Source organism: Lagopus muta, chromosome 1 (genome assembly GCF_023343835.1).
Source record: "Lagopus muta isolate bLagMut1 chromosome 1, bLagMut1 primary, whole genome shotgun sequence".
In the NCBI taxonomy this organism is placed as follows: domain Eukaryota; kingdom Metazoa; phylum Chordata; class Aves; order Galliformes; family Phasianidae; genus Lagopus; species Lagopus muta.
Window position 1 is genome coordinate 104,889,040 of NC_064433.1, and position 25,689 is coordinate 104,914,728.

The 25,689-nt window shown below is 41.5% G+C and overlaps 2 protein-coding genes across 7 annotated transcripts in view; both read left to right on the top strand.

The window, feature by feature from the left end:
- Window positions 1-18,386, top strand: part of MRPS6 (mitochondrial ribosomal protein S6) — a 46,289-nt gene extending 27,903 nt beyond the window's left edge. The window contains exons 2-3 of the mRNA XM_048959972.1: window positions 5,607-5,746; window positions 16,945-18,386. Of these exons, the coding sequence (XP_048815929.1) occupies window positions 5,607-5,746; window positions 16,945-17,119 (315 nt within the window). The 3' untranslated portion in view covers window positions 17,120-18,386. The remainder of the gene's footprint in view (window positions 1-5,606; window positions 5,747-16,944) is intronic.
- A 3,094-nt stretch (window positions 18,387-21,480) lies between these two features.
- Window positions 21,481-25,689, top strand: part of KCNE2 (potassium voltage-gated channel subfamily E regulatory subunit 2) — a 140,296-nt gene continuing 136,087 nt past the window's right edge. For 4 of the 6 annotated variants that reach the window (XM_048959927.1, XM_048959910.1, XM_048959937.1 and 1 more), the window contains exon 1: window positions 21,487-21,663. The gene's annotated coding sequence lies outside the window, so the exon portion shown is untranslated. Of the gene's footprint in view, window positions 21,664-25,689 lie in introns of all 6 variants that reach the window. The other 2 variants (XM_048959944.1, XM_048959962.1) reach the window with 2 other exon arrangements.

Below are 25,689 nucleotides of genomic sequence, written 5' to 3' on the forward strand. Positions count from 1 at the left end.
CAGCTTTGCATCTTGCACCAGGAGTTCAGGCTTGTTCCTTAGACAGATACAGGACAGCTAGTGACATCATTGCTCTTCATGCCTGGCTACAGTTTTTACTAACATTAGCAGCATTTTTTTTCTTTGTTCCCAATTCTTAATCTGCTGATTGTTTTTTCATCTTGTACTAAAGCAGGGTGTTATAGTTAAATGGTTCTCCACAGTTTCCTGTCATTTCTCATTGTAAAGCTCATTTTCTTTCTTAGGCCAGTGATCTCAACAAGTTTACAAATACGTGTTCTTATCATTTTCACTAACAAGTTTATAGTGTTTAATTACAAACTCAGTAACATTAAGGAGGGTTTTTTCCTAGTTATACTGCTTTTGAATTGCGGCTTTCTTCCAACCATATTTTTGTATTTTTTGATTTAGATCAGATTTTGATTGTGAATTTTGGCAGTCATGCTAATCATGATGAAATTCTTTTTGTTTAGGAGGATGCCCACTGATTTTAAATGCTTTGTGTTAACTGGGTGAGTAGTCAGAAGAACTTGAATGCAGTCCTAACTAACCCTTAAAACTAAGTATTTGGTGCCCATTTCCCTTTTTCTCTCCAGTTTCTTCTAGGACAAGAGCTTTGGTGGCTTGAGAAGGCTTCTTTTTCAGCCAGTTCTTTTTATTGCCGTTCTTTTGACTTTGTCATCTCATGAGCTCCCTCTGGCCAGCTAACTAGATGAAACCTGGAATAGTGCTGCAGTCTTTTTAAATGGCTCTAATTTCAGCCACAGAATTGTCCTTTCCTTTAGGACTGGATGCGAGTCTCCTTGGTTTTTGTTTTTTTTTGGAGATGTCAGCTTTGCCCAAGTTCTTTTTCAAATTCTTGCCAAGTTTCTGCCCCACCTGAGAAATGCATATCATAGTTTCAGCTGATGAGCTCACATCCATTTAGCCTCCAGTAGGACAAAAAATACTGTGCCTTTAGCATGTTGCCCATTTTTTTTCCTGTTTCCCAGTTTTTTAAATATACTTGCTTAGTGCCATCTGAATTCTTTACAACTGATGAAGACTGTAGTAGAGTTTTTACTCATGCTGGTGGTGTATCATAAGTTCCCCTCACAAAGAGGTTTTTGGAGCTGTGTTGCAGTACTTACTGGTTATTACTGTGCATTTGTGGCTTTGATCCTGGGCAGCATTTCACTGTACCCCTCATCTGTTCCTATTTTTGCAATCAGTTGAGATTCTGAAGAAGTCTGTGCATTAAATAACTTTCTGCTCACTCATATGATATTTATGGTACACTGAAAAGAGCCACAAAAGTACATACCCACACTTTAACTGTAGGACTTCTATTAATCTTTGACTCGGGGAGGTTTTGGAGTGAAAGAAGGGGTGCAGCGTAGACAGACATGATTGAGTGATAAGCTCAACTTTGCATGGAGGCTGTCTGCATTTGGAGGCTATGGTGATGGTGGGCCCAAAGGAATGGGTATTTGTGGAAAAGCACTTGGTTATCTTGACATATGTAGCTACTGCAGTGTTGGCGACAGCAGCATGAAGGCGACCTGCTAAATGTGACCACAGTGTTTCTCATCCATGGAGAAAGCCAACCATAGACAGAAAGTATCCTTTGCAGTGTGCCCCTCTTGTGTTTGACAATTGGCTACGGGGTTAACAAGCTAGCCAGCACATTTTCACTTGGGCAGCTGTCAGTTTTAAAAGCGTGGGGTAGAGGATTGAGGAAGTTTGATCTGTAGATAACAGTTCTTCAGTTTTCCTGGGGCAGTTTTCCAAGTACGTGTTTTCCAAGTAAAAGCATTTGGAAAGTCTGCAGTGACCTCTCCCCCCTCTTCCTTCCATATCCATAGTGGGGTCACTAGTTCTGCATCTCCTGGAGAATAAGGTAATTACTTATGGCCAGATGGTGAATGGAGTTCACTGATGAAGTTCACTAAGTTCACTAAGGGTGAATCCAGTTGAAAGGGCTCTGGCTTAATTATGCACCCAGGAGGATGAACAAGGGATAGAATTGCATACCAGGGCTTACATGCTCTTTCTAACACTTCCTGCTCTCCAGCATGGGTATTCTGGCACTGGCTGCCATTTGCTCCTGTTTTTTTTCTTTTTTTTTTCTTCAGTTTATTTTATTTTTTTTTATTTTCCTTCCTTGCTTCTCCACAGTTGTGGTACTAGAATAACTGCTGGCTGTTTAGGAAAAAATGTTGTGGCTTCTGGGTTGGGAGCCAGGCAGTACCATTTCCTATGTCCTCAACTGGTCTGGCTCTGAGGCAAGCCAAGGAACCTGTGTCTGTGGATATTATGGTTAGCACAGGCTAGCCTATATATAGTTTGGTTGATGGCTTTAGGCAAGCTATGGTGAACCATGATCTTTTTTGGAGAGGAGGAATGAGAGGGATTGCAGTGACAAGCTTTCAAAACCAACAATTAGTTTATGTTTTCAAAGTACTTCCACAAATGGAGAGGTTGCAAAAAAGCGTAATATTTTACAATTCTGAATGTAGAAATCTGTGGCTTTCTTTTCTTGTTCTTTTTGTTTTGTTTTGTTTTTAAATATATAGGACGTTATCTTAGATTTCATTGTGTTTGGAAACTGCACATCATGTTGGACATGCTGCCACTCTAGGAAAATGCTGATTTGTTGGCAAGTATAAAAGATACAGAAAGCCGAAGTGTCACTTGAGGGTAGGAGGGATGCAGAGGAATAAACTTATCCAGTACATTTAACTGAAGCATGCATGGTTGTTATAGAAGGGTATATCATACACGTCCACATCTGGACATGCTGCTGATTGTCTAAAAGTCTCAATCAGTTACGGTCTCTTTTGAACAGAGCTCTCTTTGTGGATCAGAATTTTTTGTCTGAGTGGGAAACAAGTAGCAACAGTAAACCTAATGATATTTTTATTTATTAATCTGACAGATATTTACTGTGATAAGTGCTTGAGCACCACAGAGGCTTCTGCAACCAAAGCACACACAGCAGGCATAGAAGAAGACTTGAATGGCAGATCCTATTCCTTTCTAAGCATATGTTTTCCAGCCTAGTGTTGCAAGCACTACAGGTGTGCTGCAGTGCACAAAATACTGAAGCTGTTAGATTAACTACCCTTTCTTTCCTAAAGCTACTTGTTTTTCATTATTAATACAAGTAAAATCCTAGCAGTCTTTGTCAGATTCTTATTTTGAAGTCAGAACCTCCTAGGGAATGATGCTTGTGTCAGTGCTTTTGTTTCACAACAGCCGTAGTTGTTACTTTTCTCTTCTTTCTTGAAGCTGGATTTCTGATACAGTTCTTGCAGCATGAACCTATGGATGTCATTAACAGTTCTGTCACCCTGCTTTATGGAATGTGCAGCACTATGAAGCAGCCACTGTTAGAAAGGTGTCTCACCTGCAGCTCCTGGTTTGGATGAGTTTTGAGTGCTGAGATCACGTGTTAATGGAAGTAGCAAAAAAAAAAAAAGGTATTTAGAGTTTGAGCCAGATTCTCACATCTTTGTGTCTTTTAAGTTGTGTCGAAGAGCTGTAAAGAGCTTGAGAAAATAGTTGTTCATGGAGAAAGTACTGAGAGGAGCCTCAGCTCTGCTCTCACTCTGTTGTGTTACAGCATTTGTGGAGTGTGGAGGAATAGGGTCAAGTAAAGCCAAACTGTTACCTGTAACCTGACTGTTACTGACACTTCTCCAGTAGCAGAAATTTAAATGTTTTTTATTATGATAAAAGAAAACATGAATGTTTTGGAGTTATTGTGAAAATGCCACTTGTTCTACTTGGCTTTCCAGATGGCATGATTTATATGTAGGTTTCTACTTCACGTGAGGGCTGTATAGTGTACCTATCTGTCTGCCAGTCTCTCGTTCATAAGTTCTGAACACAGTGGTTTTGTTGCAGGTAAACTTGAAGGAAGAGACTGAAGTCAAATTTAAACACCTTAAATGTTTGTGAGAACAGCTTGCTTTGTGGCACAAAGGCAAAAAGATATCCTAAGTCAACAGAAAAAATGATTTTCCTATTTCTGAGCTAAAATATGATTTAAATTAATATAGTGCAAGGCGTAAGCTGTTTTAACAATGCCTTCACCCTAATTTTTCACACTGTGACAAGAAATACTTTTAGTATTTGTCTCTTGTGAGAAACATTAGTTTTAATGCATTGAAGAACATTGGCAAGGTAGTGACATTTCTTCATATTTGAACTTACTTGTCTGGTTGCTTTGACGGTTTTACAACATAGCCTAAATGCACATTGAAAACAAATTCCAGGCATTTTTGCTTGGGGTCTTTGTGTTGAAAATAAATTTCCCAAACAGTTCATCTAGCAGATGAGGAGGAAATAAAATTTCTGATTTATAGTTAAGAGAAGTAGATGCAGACTCTTGACTTTAACAGGTCAGTTAACCTATGGAAACAAGAAATCATTTCAGAATATCTGTGCTCCTGGTCTTTCCAAGAACAGTCAACGTTGCAAAATGTTGCCTGTTGAACACCTTTACTCTGCATTTAGAAGCTCTTTCTTATCACCTTTCATCCTCTGCAAAATGAGAAGGAAATTCTATATGCCGAGGCATGGACTATACCACATTCTTACTACAAGATTATGGTTCCACCTTTTTCACCAATGTCCTTTAAGAAATTCGGATGCTAAATGGCCCTTCTTTTTAGAGTCACGAAGCTAACTTTGAGTAATCTTCATTAAATGATTGAACTATTACGGAAGATTTTTTTTTTTCCTGCCTGAGAAAGGGCAGTACTTTGAAAACCAGCTCTTTAATTACTTCACCATTCAGCTATTGCCATTTCTACGGACAAGTAGATTTGGGAATATACGGTGATGGGAAATTTTGCAGGGAGGTGGGAATAACACTTTGTGGTTTGTGTTCAGTTTGATGTCCACTTGCTTTCCTTTCCCTGCAAGAGATTGGTTTTCTCAAATACTTGTCACAAGAATGTACCAAGTTTGCAGTTTTCAAAACGTTGTAATTTATACTGAATAACGTTTTCATAGATATTACTAAGTGTTGCTGCTGAAATCATTGCATTAAGCAAGAAAATGTTGCATCTGTTTCACCTACTGTTTTTTGGCTGCCTGTTCCTCATAGTTGTTCTTATGATGAGTGAAATCTCTGCATGTTAGACCAATTACTGCGTGCCGGTTCTATCGTTCTTAAACAGGCTTGGATGTCAACTACGCAACTGTAATGAGACACGCAGCAATTTAGGCAAGGGTCCAAATATCTATTACATGTGTGCTGTTGAAGTGATGGTGCAAAGTGAATGTAGTGCTAATTGCTATTTCCAGCAAGCCACAGATTGGTATTCCCCATACTGTTCACTTTAAATGTTTTGATGAGCAATATTAACTAGCATTAGTGGTCCAAGGGTCTTTCAAGCTGTTGTCAGTTCGTAGTTGCTCTTTGCCATACGTATTTACTCAGACCTGTGCAAGGATCTGCCAAGGTGATACCAGGTGAGTCAAATCCATTGATTACTACACATTCCCTTCTGGTACTTAAGCCATACAAATGCGTGTGTTGATTGTAATCAACATAATAAGAATAACGAGATTTGTGTACATTTCCTGCTCTCTTTTTATTTTTTCTCTCTTCAAAGCCTGAGACTGCAGCTGTGCTGAAGCGCACTGTAGAGGCTCTCATGGAGAGAGGAGCCATTGTGAGGAACCTCGAAAACCTGGGAGAAAGGGCTCTGCCATATAAAATCTCCAAGCACAACCATCGCCACAGGAGAGGAGGGTATGCATGATGCATTTTTTCTTAAAAGCCTTTCAGTGCTCCTATGAAATGTACTTACGTAACTGTCATCATTTGGTCTTCCTTGTGCTTCTGGGGAGTAGATACGCGATGTCTGTCACCTTGGCAAGGCTTTGCGGGGCTCTTTGTGCATGTGTTGCCCTGTTTTGTGCCTCTTTGTTTTGCCTGGTGTTGGCTTCTTGTTCGTTTTTAGATGTTATGTTGTGTGTGGCCCAAGTTCAGGCCTTCAGAACTGCTTTCCCTAGTGTACACAATGTTATTTTGTTAGGGCGTTTTTACGTAACTGTTTTCCAAGCCAGTCAGGCTGTTTACTGATAAAAGTCTTACTTAATCTGCTGGTTGCTAATTGGCAAGATTGATTCTTTTTCTCTAATGCATCTGAACTAAATGTTAATCACCATATGTATCCCGTAGGACTTGTGTTTGTGGTACAGTTGTTAAAGATGACCATGTAAGTGCAGCTCGCTTAGAGGATAAATGGTTCCAATTGCCCCCAGAGACGGTTCTCAACTGGCCCATCAGGTGCCAGGCTTCTCTGGGGCTGGCTGGGTGGGTGCTGTGGGTTTCACCCCCATCACTCATGTTAGTGTTTGTTGCTCCTTGGACTACCTCCGACATGGAAATGGAGGCGGGCTCTTCTCTAAGGTTGGGAAATGTTGCTAGGCAACCTGTGCTGTGCGGCACTGGGCCTGCCTGCGGTAATCCAAATAACAATTAGCTGCACGCTTCCCCCATCCTTCCAGTGCAGCCGGCTGTCATCAGTTGGCTGACCAGCATGTGTGCCACCTTCCTTGGTTGTCATTTGGTACCAGAGAAAATGAGGTGATTCCAGAGGTGTGTGTGCTTTTTATGAAGCCCTCCTTAGATCATTTCCTGGGGCTCTGCTCCCTCTGCTGAAGAGCTCCCTTCTGTGAAGGGGAGCACAGCAGGCTGACAGAAAGGATAGGGAGGGGGAAACCTCCGTGGTGTGCCAGTTCCTTACCAAAAGCAACGGTATTGTGGCCATGAAGTTCTTGCACTCTTGCTCCATGGTGCCTGTGGTAGTCTGTGTTCAAAATGTGGCTCGATCCTGTATGTTTTGCATTTTAGTCTTGCTGTCTCCACACAGGAGCTAATCAAAGCCTTGTCTCAAGACAGAATTATTAATTACCTTACTCTTTTCAGGGTGATTAAGCAAAGCGAGGAGCTAGTATAACTTATTTTATTATAGATGGGAGCTAAGACTGAAGTTGAGACTTCCAAATTTTCTTTTAGAGCACTTAACACCTTGAAACACTTCACCACCTTGGATCACAGTTTCCACTTGGTTTGAGTAGCAACAATTTGGAGGTCAGGTCTTGGTTTCTTCAGCAGGGAGACCAAAAGAAAAGAAGGAGAACAGCCAGACAGAATTATGTAACAGAACTGAATAGAAGGCATATCACAGAATTGCAAGGGTTGGAAGGGACCTCAAGAGATCATTGAGCCCAACCCCCTGCTAAAGCAAGTTCCTACAATAGGTTGCACGGGTAGGCATCCAGACAGGTCTTGAATATCTCCATACAAGGACACTCCACCATATCTCTGGGCAACCTGTTCCAGTGCTCTGTCATCCTAGCCATAAAGTTCTTCCACATGTTTATATGGAACTTCCCATGTTTAGGCTATTACTTTGTTTTACCGTGTTTTAGGCTATTATTTTTTGTCCTATTGCTATGCACCACTGAGAAGAGCCTGGCTTCATCTGTTTGCCTCCCGCCTCCCTTTAGATATTTATAAACATTAATCCTTTCTCCAAAGGATCTTTCAGATATGTAAGCTAGTTTAACTTGTTTACTGCAACAGATTATCTGTTTCATAGGGAGAAGGAGGGGATCAGTATACTATAACCCTCTTCTTTGCAGTCCTTAGAGGAGATAGATTTTCTATTTGAGGTTGGTTTTAGTAACAAATAATTACCATGTTTTAAATCGTGGTCATGAAGCTGTCAGACTAATGTGACCATTGCTGCTTTTCCTCCACCTCCCAGTTCAAGTATCTCTAAATAATTAGCCTTCATTCTGCTTGCCGTGGATTTGGACTCTCTGTATTTGAGTATGGCAGTTTCCTGCTCTCAATTGTCTGGCTTCTTAAAAGGGAGAGGTGATTAAAAGTGTGTACTACAGGAAAGAATAATGTTATTTGGATAATTTAAATTCAGGAGAAACAAGATATTATAATGGGAAGCAGCAGCAGTTTCTGGACCTAGTAATGTGAGAGAAGGCATTTGTGTATATATGCCAGGGAGGTTGCAGTTCACTGTGGGTGATGGATTCCTAATACACTATTTGATATTTTATATGGTCCAAAGAACAACTTACTAAGGATATTAAACATAGTATGGGAACAGAAAGTGAAAAGTCAGATCTTTGTCCACCTCATAAAATCAGTCAGTTTTACTTTACAGCACCCATAAAAGTAACTTTTTTTTTCCTAACAGGAAAACATTAAAAAGAAAGGGAAAAAAAAACTTTTCAAGATCAAGCTAAATATACACCTGTACTCACTAAGAAATCTAAGATCTTTGTTTCTAAATAATGAGTTAATTCTGCCTGTCTCCTCTTCCATACTAAGTTGGTGTTGAGTGCTAGATTAAACAGCATATTAATGTGGTCTCTAACTTTTTTTAAATTATTCTGGGCTTTTTTTGAAGTGACTCAAAGGGCTTCTATGAGAGTGCAAGTGGTGCTACGTTTCTGCAGAGGAGTGGTGAACCTTAGAAAGCTTTTCATTTTTGAGGGGTGGAATTGTTCGTTTAGTTTTGTGATTCTCAGCAGAGCTCTTCAGGTAGTTTGTTTTCTGAGAGCATGTACATGTCACGGGCTCAGGATGCACACTGAATCCATTACTTCCTTTGACCTCCTCTGTAGTTTTACTTTGTGAAAATTAGTGCAATACAGTATTCATAGCATGGGTCACAGCTTAATAGAGAGCATCTCTTAGAGACAGCCCTAGTGACCTCTGCACGAACCATCTTCCTGTCACTCAAAGTGGCACAGAGTCCCCTCAGCTGCATGGAGTATTTACTGGGAAGACAAAATGATTTTCCTGAATGTCCTGGTTCCCTTATAAACAGCCATTGTTACCCAAGCTGTTTCCTTATCTTGACTCAAGGCCCATCAGCATGGCACTGCCAGCTGCTCACAGCTCTGCTGAGACGTGCTCTGCAGCATGTCGAGAGGCCATCCTTCTCCCAGCCTTTTGGTATATGTTCTCTTCATTTAGTTCATTTTAATTTCATTTTCGTTAATTTAACTGTAATTCAAGCCTTTACATACGGTGCGTAGCATAAAACAGTGTGACTGACAGAGGCAGACAGAGGTGTCTTTAGTAAGTGGCAAAGAATTAAACCTAAAATGCGTGTCACTGGTCATTAAGCAGGTATCCTGAATTCTCAGTACAGATTTTTTCCCTCTCTGTTCTGTAGTGCTTCAACATCATCTATCTCAGCTATACAGCATTACAGGCGCATTACGAATTTAAGAATATCCAGGAGACTTAGTGGAGAATGAGAATTTTGCTGCCGATTGATCTATAAAGCTGTGATTTTTCAAAGGTTGCCATAGGGTATATAGTGGCCCACAGCTGTCACTGGAATGAATGGTTTTTTACTCCATGGCAGCTTTGAAGACCTCAGATCACATGTAAAATTGACTTTTTTCCTCTGGAAACAATATTCACTGAGCAGGTGGTCCCTGTGCACTGAGTGTATATTAAAAGAAATTTAGGTCTTTCTGTTAAGTGCATCTCTTCTGACAGAAAACAGCTTCTGTTTTTTAGAGACCTAATACTGACAGGCTTTGAGTTTAGGGAATTATGAAAACAGTACCCTTCAGGAACTGCATGGATACATGGGGAGAATAAAACTTACAAACTGTTAGTGGATTGGTATTTTAAATGGAAGTTAAAGTGACTACTAATTAATGGTGTTAATTGCTGTAGCAGAGCATTATTTTGTTTTTAAATTATTTAAGAGTGTGATTCAAGTGTATTCTGTAGTGTAACACAAAAATTCTTAACAGATATTGTTCACCTTACAGATGAATGAAACGTGACACAGGCATGCTTTGGTTCCAGTGTGGGTTAGGTATATAACTAACTGTACTGGGCACTGAGCCTGAGTGACTTGCCCATGGCCATCACGTCTCCGAAAAAATAACAATGGGAGAGTGTAAATAAGGTTTCTTGACTGTATTACCTAATGGATTATAGGTTCGTGCCAAGTGTTTGTTCTGTTAGCCATGACTTAATTGCTTTTGATACGATGTACTTGAATTGCTTGTGCATTTTTTTAGTACTGTATCATACGTATAGGGATGTATTTATTTCTGGAACAAACAGAAGCAAACTGATTTAAATTAAGTGTATGAATTCAAGGAATGTTAAACTCTGGATTTCTTTGCTGTTTAAAATGATACAGAAACAATGAATCTCTCAAAGCTGCTTTCAAATGAAGGGTCTAGACTATGGCTTGCTGATGACAGTACAGAGCCATTGCTGCCTATGCGGTCAGAGCTGAACTGAGGAATATTGCAACTACTTGTAAAATGATAGACCTCAGTAGTACAGTCTGTGGGTTTGCACTTTGTGGCATACCTGTTTTCTTTGGCCTTGCCAGACTATGCCTTAATCATATGCTTGTGACACTTCATGCTTCAAGGCATCAGATTAAGGAGCTGGTTTGGGGGAGGTGGCTGGTATGCAGGATATTTTTACTTCAGGGAAGCTGGTACAAGGGAGGCTGCAAAACAGATCTTTAAAAAATAGGTTTGAGGCACTCCTTTGGGAAGGTAGTGGCTCAAACGTTTTACAAACTAGGGTTCTGTTACACTGGAAGGAGCTATGGCAGGGGCTTTAGGGAGAAGAAAGTGGCCAGGCGTAATTGGAGTTTGTGTATTGCTGCCTTCTGGGTATCTTGATATGCCCTAGAGATTTGTTGTTAGAGATTTTTTTAAAATGTTACTTCTATTTATATTTTTTTGTTATTTCTGTTGTAGAAAGGATGCTGTTCATCAGCCTAGTCAGTGCTGTTGGTAAATTGGTACAGCACTGTGGTCTTTCTTTTCTGCTTCGCTCCGTGTGCTTTTCCTTACTTAATCTACCTCTAACATAGTAATGGTTTTAGAGCTTTCTTACATCTTTTACTTTTTCATTCTCTTTATTTGTGAGTTCTCTAGCTAAACTGTGCATAATTCTGGTTATTCATAACAATTTTCATGTTCTATTTGCCAACTTTTTCACTGCCTTGGTTTGTTGTTTCTATTCGTCCTTTAAATTTGATTTTGAATAGGTGGCAGCGCTCATTTTTTATTTGCTTGTCTCTCGATCTTTTTTGTTTTGCTCTTCACTCCAAGTTACCTCATCAACCTACTTGTTCTCTGAAATAACAAGCTCAGGTCTTACTTTTGTTCATGGTGAATTGTGCTTTGCAAGTCTGTCTTAACGTGTGCTTGGGGAATTTTCTTCTGGAGTTGCACAGGGACCCTAGTGGTGCTGGAGTATGCTAAGTAGCATAGGCTCCTTCCTCGGAGGCTGTCCTGGCTTTGTCACAAATTTCTCCCTGCGCCCCTTGGTGGTTTAGGGCCTGAAGAAGTTTCTCCTTTTTGCGGAAGCACCTCGTGTTTTGCTTTTATATGCCTCATGACTTCATGGTTCACTGCCAAAATGTGGGCTTAGGGAAGAAGGGGCATGTGAGTCTACCTCGTTTCCTTAGTGCTAACATACAAGGAGTAGATAGATATTGAGAGGAGTATTGGGTATGATGTTCTTTAAGAGTCTGAGTATTTTGTAAGCTTATCTATGTGAACTATGTTTAAACTTCTCCTTTCCTACAATATAGGAACTGTACTTACACAATTTGTTTTTAAGCAAGGAACTTGTGGTGGAATATTATTCCCTGAGGACAGGGGATGTTAAATTGCCGTACAGCAACCCATGCTATCTGGATATAATGTTACTTATTTTTAAGAGTGAAATAATAGTTATCCATCAGAGGTATTCTCAGGATTGTTTTCAGGTTTTCACAAACCATCTCTTCCTGGCCCCTTATATATACTTACATATGTATATATACTTATATGTATATATACTTAAATACAAGTGATCATATGATGGAAGGACTTCATCTTGCAGGTGATTCACCTTCACTTTCCCTCGGGTAGACTGCCTTGATTTTTATGGCTTCCACAGGCCAAACTGGAGAAAAGAAAACCAGGTGAAAGACCTTGCAAAGTTTCTTAACACCATCAGACTTAATTTATAGTTAATGTACAGCTTGTGCTGTTTGGTTTGTTCAAATTTGAGAATGTCTTATGTCTCGGTCTGTTTCAGCAAAAAGGAATTCTGAATCTGCATTGTACTGGGGTCAGGACAAAACAAGTATGAATACTTGAGTATTAGGCACGTATGTAGTATTTTCTGTGAAATTGATTGTCTTCTTCCACTAGATGGGGCTTTCTCCATTGATGAGTTGAACCATTACTTTCCCTTCAAATGTTTTTGTCCACGTGCATGTGTAAGTGTGCACATACATTGGGTATCAGAGCCCTGAACTGCTGTCTTTTTTTTTTCTTCCCTTATCTTTGAGATTGCAATTTGCAGTTTTCTGCTTGCTAGAAGAAATGTCACAGTGCAATAATTTGAGATGTTGAGGTGCTAAGTGTCATTTTCTGGTGTGCTAAATTCTGTATCATCTTTGTGCAAGCATGTTGATTAAATGTAATGGCCACTCCCAAACAGTAATCCTTTCAGCTGTCTTTGTGACAAATCTGCAGACTTTTCAAATGCTGCCCAGTGAGCATGGCTTCTAAAATACTTGGAATAGGTCAGGCTTGTTTCTGTTTTGCAGTGAAGCAGTATTTTTCTATTTTTCTGCAACACTGCAAAATATCTTTCTGTTATTGAATTAGCTTAATAACAGGCATCTATGTATAGGTTTGGCAAATGAAATTTCTGAAGACTGTGGACAATTAAAAAAAAATTAGTTTTCCCCAGCGTACTGGGGAAATTATGGATTATTTGCATCCCTGCTATGGCACAGTTCAATTATTAAGATACAGCTTTTGGTTTCAATCTGGAACTTCCCAGTCACTGTCCTTGTGATTTTAAAGGGATTCCCATCTATTCCATGCATGTTTTTTAAAAGCTAGAAATAACACATTGTGCTAATCCTTCCAGCTACAAAACCATAATCCGTCTGAGCAGAAGCTTGCCTGCCTACCCCACTGAGGACAAGTAGCTGCAAGAATGGAGGAAAAAAGCAAACTGTGGCTCTTCAAGAACAATGCAGTGGTTCCAAACATGAAGCGGGCATTCATGTAGCAAAGCAATTTTGTTAACAGGGGATTATCACAGTGAAAATGAATGTCCAGCTATTTTCATGAGAGTACCGCAGCTTGCTTTCCTCGTGACAATTTCTTGTTCCCTTCTTGGGTGCTTCAGTTGTACATTTTCTTGCCTTATCTTCCACTTTCCCATTAGGGAAGCTTACTTTAGACTCACTGTTGCTGTGTGCAAAGGAAAAATTTAAAGGCAAGATAGCTAATGGAACTTGAGCTTATCATCTTTAAGCATACAAACGTTTTTTGGGCACAACTGTGGGACCACACAGTCTTTTCCAAGTCTACCGTATGTGTGCTTTTTCCTCTGCTCCATGGGCACATTGCATATAGAATGGCCTTAAACTGAGACAGGGGAGGTTTAGGTTAGATGTTAGGAGGAAGTTTTTCACACAGAGGTGGTGAGGCACTGGAACAGGTTGCCCAAGGAGGCTGTGGATGCCCCATCCCTGGGGGCATTCAAGGCCAGGCTGGATGTGGCTCTGGGCAGCCTGGTCTGCTGGTTGGTGACCCTGCACACAGCAGAGGGTTGAAACTGGATGATCGTTGTGGTCCTTTTCAACCAGGCCATTCTGTGATTCTATGATTTACAGATGAGTTTTGATCCATTCAGGATTCTTTGAAGCCATATACTGTCCATCTTTAGGGCTCAGTGTTCAAACCATTTCTTCCTTGGATATGTTAAAAAAGATAAATGAAACCTGTCTTTTTTTTTTTTTTCTCCAATTTAAGCATTGTTTAAATATGTTTCACTGGGTAGTCTGCTCTCCTGTATTTACATCATCCTTCTATTTACAGTTGAGCAAGATGACAAAAATAACTGTGGTCTCTTATTGAATCAATGGAATTTTCCTGCATTTCTCCCCTGATGATTCGGCTGACTCCTAGACAGCCTAAATGCTTTTGCATTTCTGCTTGCACAGATGAGGTAGTTCCTCTCCTGTATTTTTCCCCATCTTTAAATCTCACTGGGACTTGCTTTTGCTTAATACACAAACAGCAGAAACGGCGTGGTTGATCAGGGGGTCATAGATCGCTGGCTGAAATTGAGGCATGCCTTATTAGAGTGGGTGAAAAAAAGCCCATAACCTCATGACAGCTGATTTAAATGCATGTGTTTGGAGGGAAGGTGTTCCGGATCTCCGCAGGAATTGCATTGTCAATTGTGTTTGCTTATTCTTTTTGCAGCTGTTATTTTCTTCTCTTCCTTTAATGAAAGAATAACATTTTTTATTGCTGGCCCTCCTTCGCTCTTTTTTACACAGGAATGCAATTGCTGCTTGTTACCTTGAAGACCGGTTGCTGTTTAAAAAAAAAAAATGGCTTTGTCCCCAATTACTGCAGTTTTGTGTCCTCAGATAAAATACCTATTCTGCGAGGAGTCATAAAGATATGCTGCAACAGCTCATCCTCCCATCCCCCACTTCTCCTTCAGTTATCAACAGTGCGTCAGTGGAAATTTCCACCGTTTGCTAATGTGAGAGAAAGCACAAAGTTGCAAAGCAGCCTTTTGAAGGGGAAAAAAAAAAAAAAAACCTGCCACAAAACCAACAAGAAAAAAATGTACTGCCGTTTTAGAAGCACAATGAAAAGCAGCATACCACTTGCAAGCAGAAATGAAATCAGATTCTGAAGAAATGGGATTAATACGGTGCACGGTTTGCAAAATGAATGAATGCTCCTGCAAACCTAAAGCTAGGAGAAGGGGGCATGGGAGTGATGGCATGGCATCAGCTGGGATTTCTCTCTCCATCCTCCCTTATATTATTCACAAGTGTGAGAGGATTGAGAAGGGTTCTTCCAATGGAGAAGATCTAAGTGGCATTTGTTAAATTTACCAGTGGCTTTTAATGGCTTTAACAGAAAAAGACTTTCCCTTTTCAAGGAGTGTGCATTTGTGCATTCTTCAGAATTGTTATGCTACAATTCTCATGACTCGTCCAAGCTTCAAACTCATTCTTCTCCTTAAACTTTTAACCAGGTGGCATTGCCTGTTTTCTGATCTTCAGAAAGACTCTTCATTCTCTGTGGAGATTTGCACGGAGAAGTGAACCACCCTCCAAGCCCTCCTTAAGGCAAGCTGTCCCTGCGTCTTGCAGCAGCCCTTCCTGCTGCAGTCACCATAGCTGACTCAGTGAGCTGGCTCTGGTCCCCCACTCCTGTGATGCACAGCCAAGGCCTGCACCAGTTGGGCACCTGTTATGGAGGAGTGGCTTCTTCAGTGCAGGCTGCAAGGAGATTTCTTGCCATCAGGCTCCTCACCTCATCTGGGGGAACTTTGTGCTTCCATCCGCTTTTTCTGAAAAAGTCTTCAGTCCTAAATTGTGACTGTTAATACAGATGCAGGCGTAAGAGGTTCAGGATGAGGATGTCTGGCTGAGAAGAATTTTCTTTGCAGTGTTTTCCATGTATGAATTCCACCTCTGCGCAGCAGTCCAGCAGATTTCTCAATTTCATTTCTGACCTAACAGGTCTGTGTGTGTACTATTTCTTGGTGTTAATTATGCAAGGCATTTAGTTAGGTAAAAAGAGCTCTAATGCAGGTCAGCGGCATGGATGTGCATCTGTCTGTTTTTGGAGACCCCACCTCCTGTATTTCCCGTTCAGCCTCCCATTCCAACTGCTCATTTTGTGGACTTATCCTCCAGCATTACCTCTATGGAAGTGATGTTCACCTTGATAAAAGCCTGTGTCTCCTGCAGAATACAGTCTTGTTAGGTACAGTTTTTAAACCCAGCTAGAATGCTTGATCCTGCTTCAGTGTTTGTGAGTTAGGAGTGCAGTTCTTGACAAATGTGTAGTATGACTTAGGAATACTGCTCTCATGGTATGTTTCAGGGTGGTGCTTCTTGGGGAGGTTCAATCAAGATATTTAGTATACTAATATACACACTATATACTATACTAATTCGGGATACTAACGGGCAAGCAAATGTTATCCTTTCTGTAGGTAGGCAGTCGGGTTTGTTTAGCAGATGCCAAAGGTAGTTGTGTGGTGGAGACGAAGTGCTTACCTGGAGCAGTGTATTTGATACATTCTGTGCATGTGTGGAAGGAAGACCTTTTCACTCTTGCCAAGATCAGCAAGTCAGCACGCTTGTCAAGTGCCGACTGTGCAAGTTGGCATTTCCTGAATGCAGCTTCAGCTCCTACCCCCACATTGATTTAAGCTCTGTTCACATTGGAGAGGTTCCTAATTTAGGATAAGTCCATCTATTTGGGTGTATTTTATTCTTTGTGGGGTTTTTTTGCTTTTGCTTTTGCTTTCTGTTTGCTTTAGTTTTGTTTTTTTTAATTTGCATTCAGCTCCAAAGCAGAACTTTGAAGCAGTATACCTATGTGTATGTAAGCTTAAGATATTTTGCGCTGTCATTTGTTTCCCAGTGAAACAATGCTGTAAATTCAAAGGAGAGTGCATGTTGTAAGCAAAGTTAATACGCCACCATTCAAAAAAAAAAGCCCACAACATATTATTCAGATGTTGGTGACCCTGCACATAGCAGGGGGGTTGAAACTAGATGATCATTGTGGTCCTTTGCAACCCAGGCCATTCTACGATTCTACAATTCAGATCCAGGTATGGAGCAGGTACAAGAAGGTCAAGTTCTCTTTAATGTGCTGCGCCACCAAGAAGAGTTCAGACGGAGCCTGCTTGAGTTGAACTTGTCATATTTGAAATCAAGATAGTACTGAGTTTTTATTTAAAGAATTCTGGTAGCAGAACTTTAGAAAAAAAAATGAATTTCATTTGAGATATCTCACTTATTTGAATTCAAGTTGTAGTACAGGTACTTTGTTTTATTTTATGTGTGTTTCTCATTGCAGGTATTTTTTGGTAGACTTAGAGGGCCCACCTTCAATTGTATCGACCATGATGGATCATTTAGGACGTGATGTTGATGTAATTAGACGTGCTTTTATAAAGTATCCTGTGTCAAAGACAGAAGAATGCAGTGGCATAGTCAACTATGAAGACAAACTAACTCCCAAGAAGAAATGAATACTCTAAATCACATGTTTGAAACTTTTAGGTGATTTTTTTAGTCCTACTTTTGAATACAATTTTGATAAGCAATGTCCATCAAAAATAATCAGTTTTAGCTATGTTATGTGTATGGAATAATACGCTTAAGTTATTGTAACATTGGAGGTTTCTTTTAAAATTGTTTAAATAACTTGAGTAGAATTAATCTGTATGCTTATCTTCATGTTTGACAGCTCTGAAAATGGATTTTCTTTTCTCTTAGAATATTACATTGATAAGATTTATCCATCATCACAACACTCAAAATAGCATTCTTTTCCAAAGACAGATTACTTCATAGTATGCATATTTACATTAGAGATTAAGAAGTCTACAGTGTAAATATAGCACAATAGTGTGTGATCTGTTTGAGGATTTTTTTGCTTGTTTTTTTGGGAAAAGGTAATAAAAGTGTGATTAAAAATAAAACTTGACTCATTTTTTATGACCAGAAAAGGTACAAAAAGAAATGACTCATGCTGCCAAAAGACATGCCAAACTTTTCTTTATGGTCATGTGAGAACTGTGTTCAAAGTACAGGTAAAGAGTTACTCTGTATACAAACACCAACTGGCATGTGAGAGAATGACCATAGTTGAGTTGAGTGAAAGAAGAATAAAAGACGTTTTGTTTTACCATCAACTAAACCCAGACTGGACATTGGAATGGAGGAAAATATATGTAGGATGGATGTTCCTTCCACACAGGTGTGAGCTTAGCCAGGAGGAGCTGTGGGGTTGTAAGGCTGTGCTGTGGGGTTGGATTCGTGTGCTGCCCTTTCTGCTGATCTGCTGAGAATTGAGGCTAACAGCATATGAAGCACAAACTACAAATAGAAAACTACATAAAAATGTGTTTTACTCAAGTCTCTCAGAAGTTTTTCTTAGTGGGACATGAGCAGAAACCTGTAGCCTAAAGATTCCCATCATCTTTCCTCATTTCAGTCTTTTGAGAAATGAGTGCTTAACTCTTTTTGGTCACCTACCTATTCACAGAATAAATTGGTGTTCTGCATGTAAAACAAGGCAAAGTTCTCCCTTGTGTTACCACCCGTACAAGCTTTTCACCTACACCTCCCTCCACTCTTCCCCCCCTCCTATTTTTGTTTTGTTTTGTTTTGCATAGGTGCACAAAACAAGTATTTGTTGGTAACTTGAGTTTTTTTTATTGTTTAAGAAAAATTGCTTTCAAGTCTAACAGTTATCCTCTGGCTAGGAATTTGGGCCCTGGATTTCATTTCAATAGCAAGGAGAATACATAAGCTTTCAGCTTCACTAAATAAAGATTGAAAACGGATTATACATACACAAATACTGGTTGTTTGTCTTTATGCTGTTCCCTTTAGCATCATATTATATCTGGCATTTAATTTGTTTCAGTTTTGATGTTGATGCGTGTGTTCAGAAAGAAAATTGTAGATGTTCACTGAGGATGAGCTGTCAGCATATTATCTATGAAACATGTGATAGTATTTGTTATGAATCAGGACCTGAAGTGAGTTGGACTTTCATGTCTCTGTTTCTGGTCTGAACAGAGCGTGGTGGATGCTAGGGATAGAGAACTTAGGCTCCTGAGTCCAGCTTATCCCAAGAGTGGATCAGCATTAGTGAATCTCTTGGAGCCTAGCTGACCCTAAAGAAAAGCAGCAGTACCAGCTCTGAGAGATGGTGGTCTCCAGAAGGCCAGAGAGCATAAGGAGATGCTCCCGATCCACTATCCTCATACTCTGAAGCATTGGTTGTGTACAGGGGAAGGACTGAAAATCTGCCTTTAGCATAGACATAGTGCCCACTGAAGCCAGCGGCCACAGGCACAGCAGCACTTGCAGGCCTGCTACGTGGTTACACAAGCACTCGTGCTTCCTCAACATCAGGATTTATTTATAAAAAGTCTGCTGAATAGCTGTCTCTTAACTGGATGTACTATTTTTTTTCATAATTGATAGTTTCTAATATGAACATAATTTTTTTTTTCTTCTTTTTAATAGGGGTTGGGTGGGGGAGGATGAGGAAGGAGCCTTGGGTTGCAATTTGTTTAGCCCAGTCAGCCGCTTAGACTGGTAGTTAGCTATTTCAGGAAAGTAATGCAGAACAGTGCACACATTCTCTCAGCAGCTATAAATGCTGGAATGGGCATTGGATTCTATCTGATGATTTGAGCGGTTCTGGTTTTGGGCAGCCTGAGTTGTGCTGTGGAAGAAAGCTAGGAGCTATACCTTGGGCTGTCAGATTCTCCTAAGAGAGAGAAGGAAAATTTTAGCATGTCTTTGCAGTGTGCTGGGGTTTTTTGATAGTTGAGAGCTGATTTGTCCCACTGGACTCTTGATTTCCAAGAATAAAACTTCAGGATGCTGTATGGTGTCACTGGAGAGCTGGAAGAGTCTGTGCAGTGGGAGCGTGGCCAAATAATCAAATGTCAAACTCCACTGGCATTCCCAAAGGCCTAAACAATTTGTGTACCAGTACTTGAAATTTTTTTTACCCTGTAGTCTGATAATGAAGCGCTTTGACTCCTCCTTAGATTATGTGAGAAGCTGTGGTGCCCCATCCCTGGAGGCGCTCAGGGCCAGGTTGGATGGGGCCCAGGGCAGCCTGAGCTGGTGGGAGGCAGCCCTGCCTACAGCAGGGGTTGGGGCGGCGTGGGTATTGAGGTCCTTTCCAACACAAACCATTCTGTGATTCTGTGTTCACAAGTGTATGAAATAAGTAATTTTACACTCCTAGATGCCCGGTAGATTGTGGAGATGCACTGAGGTAAGTACTAACATACCAACTGGCAGTTCTCCTGGGCCAGAAGTATTTTCTCTATCCTACTTCTGGCAAGCAAATAAGCACAAGAGATTTTGTGGTGGAGATCTTAGGTACGTCTTCAGTTACATATTTTTCCTGACTTGATCTCTCTCACTCTGCTGAATATGGACTGTGCTGTGGTTTCTCAGCAGGCTGAGGGCAATGCACCCTCATAGCACTTAGCACTGTGCTTGCAAAGCACTTGGTGAGCCTGACCCAGGAAGTTTGTGCATGTGGTGATGTGCTCCCGCTAACCCAGAGGCTGTACACCTTCTGTACATCTCAATAGCGTGTTGACAGTGTGAGCTTAAAGGAGTTGAGGATCCTCAATGTCGGTAGAATATTTCTACCACTGTAAATGTTTTAATGGGTCTCTCCAAAAATCATCTCTCAGCTGCATTTCTTAGTAGAGTGCTGAAGCAGCGGGCTGAGCCAGGTACAACAAACATGGGGAGAGGCAGCAATAATTACAAGGGCAGCTTTCCAATGACTCACGGGCTCTGACCGCAGAAACCCATCACTTGTCACTTAATGAAATCAGTTTCTGTTTAGCAAGGTGCTAACTTGTTTGAAGCAGTTGGAGTCACAGCATTTTTTTCTGGGACTTAACCTGCTTGCTACACTTTATTCCTTCTCAAGAATGGCTTTGGGGATCTGACCAGGACTGCCAGTACCTCCAGCAAATGTTCATGACAAGCCCTTCCAGATAATTCAAACTTGTGGCATGTAATCATGGGCTAAAAAACAATGAGTACTGTTTAAAATACAAGGTTCTTTTTATTGGCCTTTTAGGTTTTTGAGCTTTCATGATTCACTTTTTTCAATCTTAGTGGCTGGCATGGTTTTCATGTAGCATCTGACTGAAGAGCTTTCAAAAAAACAGCTATAGCAAATGAGATTCCTGATAAATTCATTGGGACTGGTGCTGTGTCCCTACACCCACTGAGACAGAACAAGGGAAATTAAAATGGAATTGTTATTTTATCCTTCCTAGAACTCTGAGCTTCAGATACCAGAAAAGTGAGAATTGATGCGGAGCCAAAACATGCATTTTCCCAAGTGCTGCATGAAGGGAAGATTAAAAAATGTGTTATTTGCTGTGACCTATGTGATGCGTTGATTTCTTACTGCTGCTTTGGCAGACCTTCAGAAACACACAGGCTGCAGCTGGTGGACTACCTTAGGCTAATGCTGCTTTTCTTTGCACTGCTAATTGTGCAACTTTGCGGAGGAGTGGGAGAGACACCACTTACTGAATGCTGGTTAAGAGGGAGAGCGATGTATTGACAGATCCCATTGCTGGAGTATTCAAGATTGCCTCCTAAAAACAGTTTTAAGGGAAGGCAATGTTCACTGTAAACCTGGGAGAATTTTCATCCCTGTTATTTCTGCATTGTGCTTGGACTGCCAAGTCAACCTTGTTTGGAAATTGCTAACTTTCACACAGAAAATCTGGCTTATTACAGTCTTCAAGGTGTTGATGTTGGGGATGCTTTTGGGGGAATAGTGCAGATCCACTGCCTCCTTCTGAGCTCTGTAGGAACTGTTGCATTCTGACATTAAGATTTACTTCTCTGAAGGGCAAGCCGACTTGGTGGGGCTGGGAGAATTCAGGATTTGTATTGGTTCCCAGGATTCATGAGAAGCTCCTGTGCAAGGGCTGGTGGATACACTTTGGAGAATGACTAACACTTGCAGGGCTCTCACAGAGCTGCTGGCTGTGTTAACGAGGTAAGTTCTGCCCAATTTTCTGCGGAGGGCTGACTTGAATGTTACTACAGAGAGAAGGAGGCTTTAGGTTTGAATTTCCTTTCATGATTCACCTTGAACATAGCAGCTGGTGAGGCAGGGTGGAGAAAGCTTTTGTGGCATGTTCTGATCTCTCAGGCTGTCTGCTATACCATTTTCTGTGTGTGACAGGAAGAGTGAAAATGTCATATATAATCTGTATCATTTGCATGTGTTTGTACCTGAGAGAGATGACTGATGAAAATATAAAGAGCAGAATGTTTATTATCTTATTAATGCATGAACATCATTCCCATTCTCTTACTCATTGAGTGGGAATGTTGTGAAAGAAAGAATCACTCCTCAAATGTCAAGCGCCTTGGAAAAGCTATGATCTGTAGAACTGGAACGGAGGGGTGAATGAGGTTGAAAAATATAGGACACACTTGGTGAAAAGTGTGCTGGAGGAAGGTGGCAGTGGAGCAAAGGATCTGCATGGAGAGGATGAAAAAGGGTCACAGAATCACAGAATGAGTTGGGTTAGGAGGAACCTCAAAGCCCACCCGCTCCCAACTCCCTGCAATGGGCAGGGCTGCCACCCACCAGATCAGGCTGCCCAGGGCCCCATCCTCGGCTGAATGTAATCCAGCAAGGTGCCTAGTGGCATCCAGCAGGAGCAAGGAGGTGATTGTTCCTCTGTACTTGGCACTGCCGAGGCTGCATCTTGAATACTGTGCTCAGTTTTGGGTGTCTCACTACAAAAAGACACTGAGGCAATGGAGTGTGTCCAGAGAAGGGCAGCAAAGCTGTGAGGGGTCTGGAGCACAAGACTGATGGGGGGCTGCTGAGAGAACTGGGGTTGTTCAGTCTGGAGAAGAGGAGGCTCGGGAGATCTCATCACTCTCTAAGCCACCTGAAAGTAGGTTGTGGTGAGGTGGGGATCGACCTCTTCTCCCAAGCAACAGTGATAGGATGAGAGGTAATGGTCACAAATTGTGCCAGGAGAAGTTCAGGTTGGGTATTAGGAAACATTTCTTCTCAGGAAGAGTGGTGAGGCAGTGGCACAGGCTGCCCAGGGAGGTGGTCACCGTCCCTGGAGGTGTTCAAGAAAAGGGTAGATGTAGAACTTAGGAACATGGTTTATTGTACAGTATTGGTGGTAAGTGGATGATTAGACCGGGTGATCTTACAGGTCTTTTCCAGTCTTGATGATTCTGTGATTCTATCCAACCTGGTCTTGAGCACCTCCAGGGATGGAGCACCACAGCTTCTCCAGGCAGCTGTGCCTGCACCTCACTGCCCTCTCTGAAAAATTTCTCTCTGACATCTAAACTAAATCTCCCCTCTTTTAGTTTAAAAGCATTCTCTTACTATCAGAACTGTGTAAAACGTTTTTCTCCTTCCTGTAATGAACCCTTAGCGTACTGGGAAGTCTCCCCAAAGCTTCTCATCTCCAGATTAAACAGGCCTAGCTCCTTCAGACTATCTTCACAGGAGAGGTGCTCCAGCCCTTGGAGCATCTTTGTGCCCTTGTTTGGACCTCTCCCAACAGCTCCACATCCCTCCAGTACCGAGGTCCCCAGGCCTGGATTCAGTACTCTGGATGGGTCAAAGCAGAGAGGGACAATCCCCCTGTTCTCCTTGCTTCTCACTCCTCTTGTGATGCAGCCCAGAAGACCCAATGCATTCTAGGCTGTGAGCACACATTGCTAGCTCATGTTCAGCTTTTTGTCCACCAGAATCCCAAATCCTTTTCTGCGGGGCTGCTCTCAATGAGTTCTTCTCCCAGTCTGTGTATGTATCTGGGATTGCCCCAACCAAAGAGCAACACCTTGCATTTAGCTTTGTTGACCCCCTTAGTGTGTCTCTTACTAAGCATAGGCCACAGAGGCATGTAGGAATGCTGGGGGAAAGACACAAGCACATCCCTCCCTCCTGTTCTGAAGTAATCTGTATGTTTGCACAGTGAAGTGCTGGAAGCAGCTGGTGGGTATGGGCTTGTGCCCAGCTTGCTCAAAGTGTAGACACAAGCTTTGTGCAGCATCAGCACACTGGAGGAGAATCAAACCAAAATTGTTTGATCCTCCAACTTGCTAACTATGAGGCAGGGTAGGATATTGCAAGTTGTACCAGCCACTGGAAAGTGCAAATGGTTTGCTTTAGTAATCCCTGTAATCCCCTATAAATAATGCCCTCCCCTATATTGATGAAAAAATTACATAACAGCTACATCCAGCCAAAGGGAAAAAATAAACAAAACAAAAAATCATCCAATACACTCATGATGCTGGTCAGATTCATCTGAGCCGCATTAGCAGGGCTTAGTCCTGCAGCCAGAAAAAGGAGGACTGCCATCCGGAAGGAATATCTGTGTAATCTTAGGCTCAAAAAGAAGTTTTCAAGAAACTCCAGACCCTGAATCTTTGTTTGTTATGCAGGATGCAGGCTGAGATGGAAGGTGGGGGATCGGTATGCTGGATCATATTCAAGCTGCTCGTTCATAGGGATTTTCCCCTGTGGCCTCCAAGTCAGTGCTGTGATGAGGTAGCTCTTCCTTCTGCATTTAGGTATGGGTCATCCACGTGGATAGCACATGGAAAAATCACTTCAGGCTTGCACTGGCACCTTAGTTAAGCTTTGCAAAAGGGTGACATAGTGGCTCAGGAGGCAGAGCTGCAAAGGGTTTCTCTCCCTGGGCTGTACTGTACTGTCAGAGCTGCTGGGTGGTATGTGATGTGGCTGAAGGAAACTGTTCTCAGGTTAGAAAGCTACAAAGGGACTGTCAATTGCTGACCATTCAGCCCCAGATTTAGCTTTAAAAGATACATACATATTTGAGCAACGTACACTTAGAAGCACTAGGTTGTCCTGTGTTCTTACGTTCTCTCGGGCCATGCTTTAGGCTGCAGACCACAGGAGTGGCCTACGCTTGATAGAGTCGATGGTCATGCCTGTTTGATGCTCCTTAAATTTGCCAGAAGAAAATTTATGGAGTGCTTAGACAGACAGTGCCAGCAAGAGCTGGGGCTACACATGTTTCAGATCAGGAGGCTAAGGAAAGGGACACTGATAAGGAGGTATAAATGCAGCACATCCTTCCAGAGGAGGAAGGCTGTGGAGGGTTTCTGCGAAGGCTTTATGTGCAAGGGGAGTGAATAACTACTGAAGAGTGCAGCAGTCCTTGTGTGTAGGTCTGTGCTGCTGGCTTCTCCACAGCCTCCGCTGGCACTGAGTAATCGCTGAGACGAGTGGGGCTGATGACTTTGAAGATGACTGCAAATCACAGCACCGTGATGGCTCCTGCACGTGACATTCCTCTCAACCTCTGGGAACTCTAAAAACAGCTGTGGTCTAAAACCCCTGGTAAATTGCAGTGTGAAAATGACCTGGTAAGAGCAAGAGCCCCCTCTGGGTGTTATTATGATTTGAATTACATGGTCCTTAAATGCTGGCATTTGAAAAAGTACAATAGTGGTCTTCCTCATGTGAGAATCCACAGAAATGTTATGGGTTCTTTTAATGGTAAATGTGGGCAACCCGCTGAAGCCAGTTGGAGTCCATGGTATATGGTTTTACCAAAAGTATTCGCTAAGGTATTTTTGTGAGAATGAAAATTAAGAAATCCAGATGGCCAGCAAGGTATCTCATTCCTGGAAACACATTCACATGTTTCATTTTATTCTAATGTCACTGATTTTTTCTCGGATATGGGGGAGAGCATCTATTTACTTTGGCTTCCCCTGTTGATTTCCGTCTGTCTGCTGACTTGCACAAAGCTAAGCACGTGCATGAAAATATGTAAGATCAGCAACTCACTTCATGGTATGCAGATCTGAAAATCAGAGCTTTCTGCAGAGTTCATCCTGAAAGATTTCTAACAAACATTCATCGAAAAATATATTTTCTTGCAAATTATTATTTTTTATTTTAAATTCTGGAAATGAAGTCTAGCAGTTCACTGCAAAGCAGTTAAATCCTCATTCAGATGTCAGTTTTCCCTTAGACCTAGATCAAAGTAAAGATCTTAGA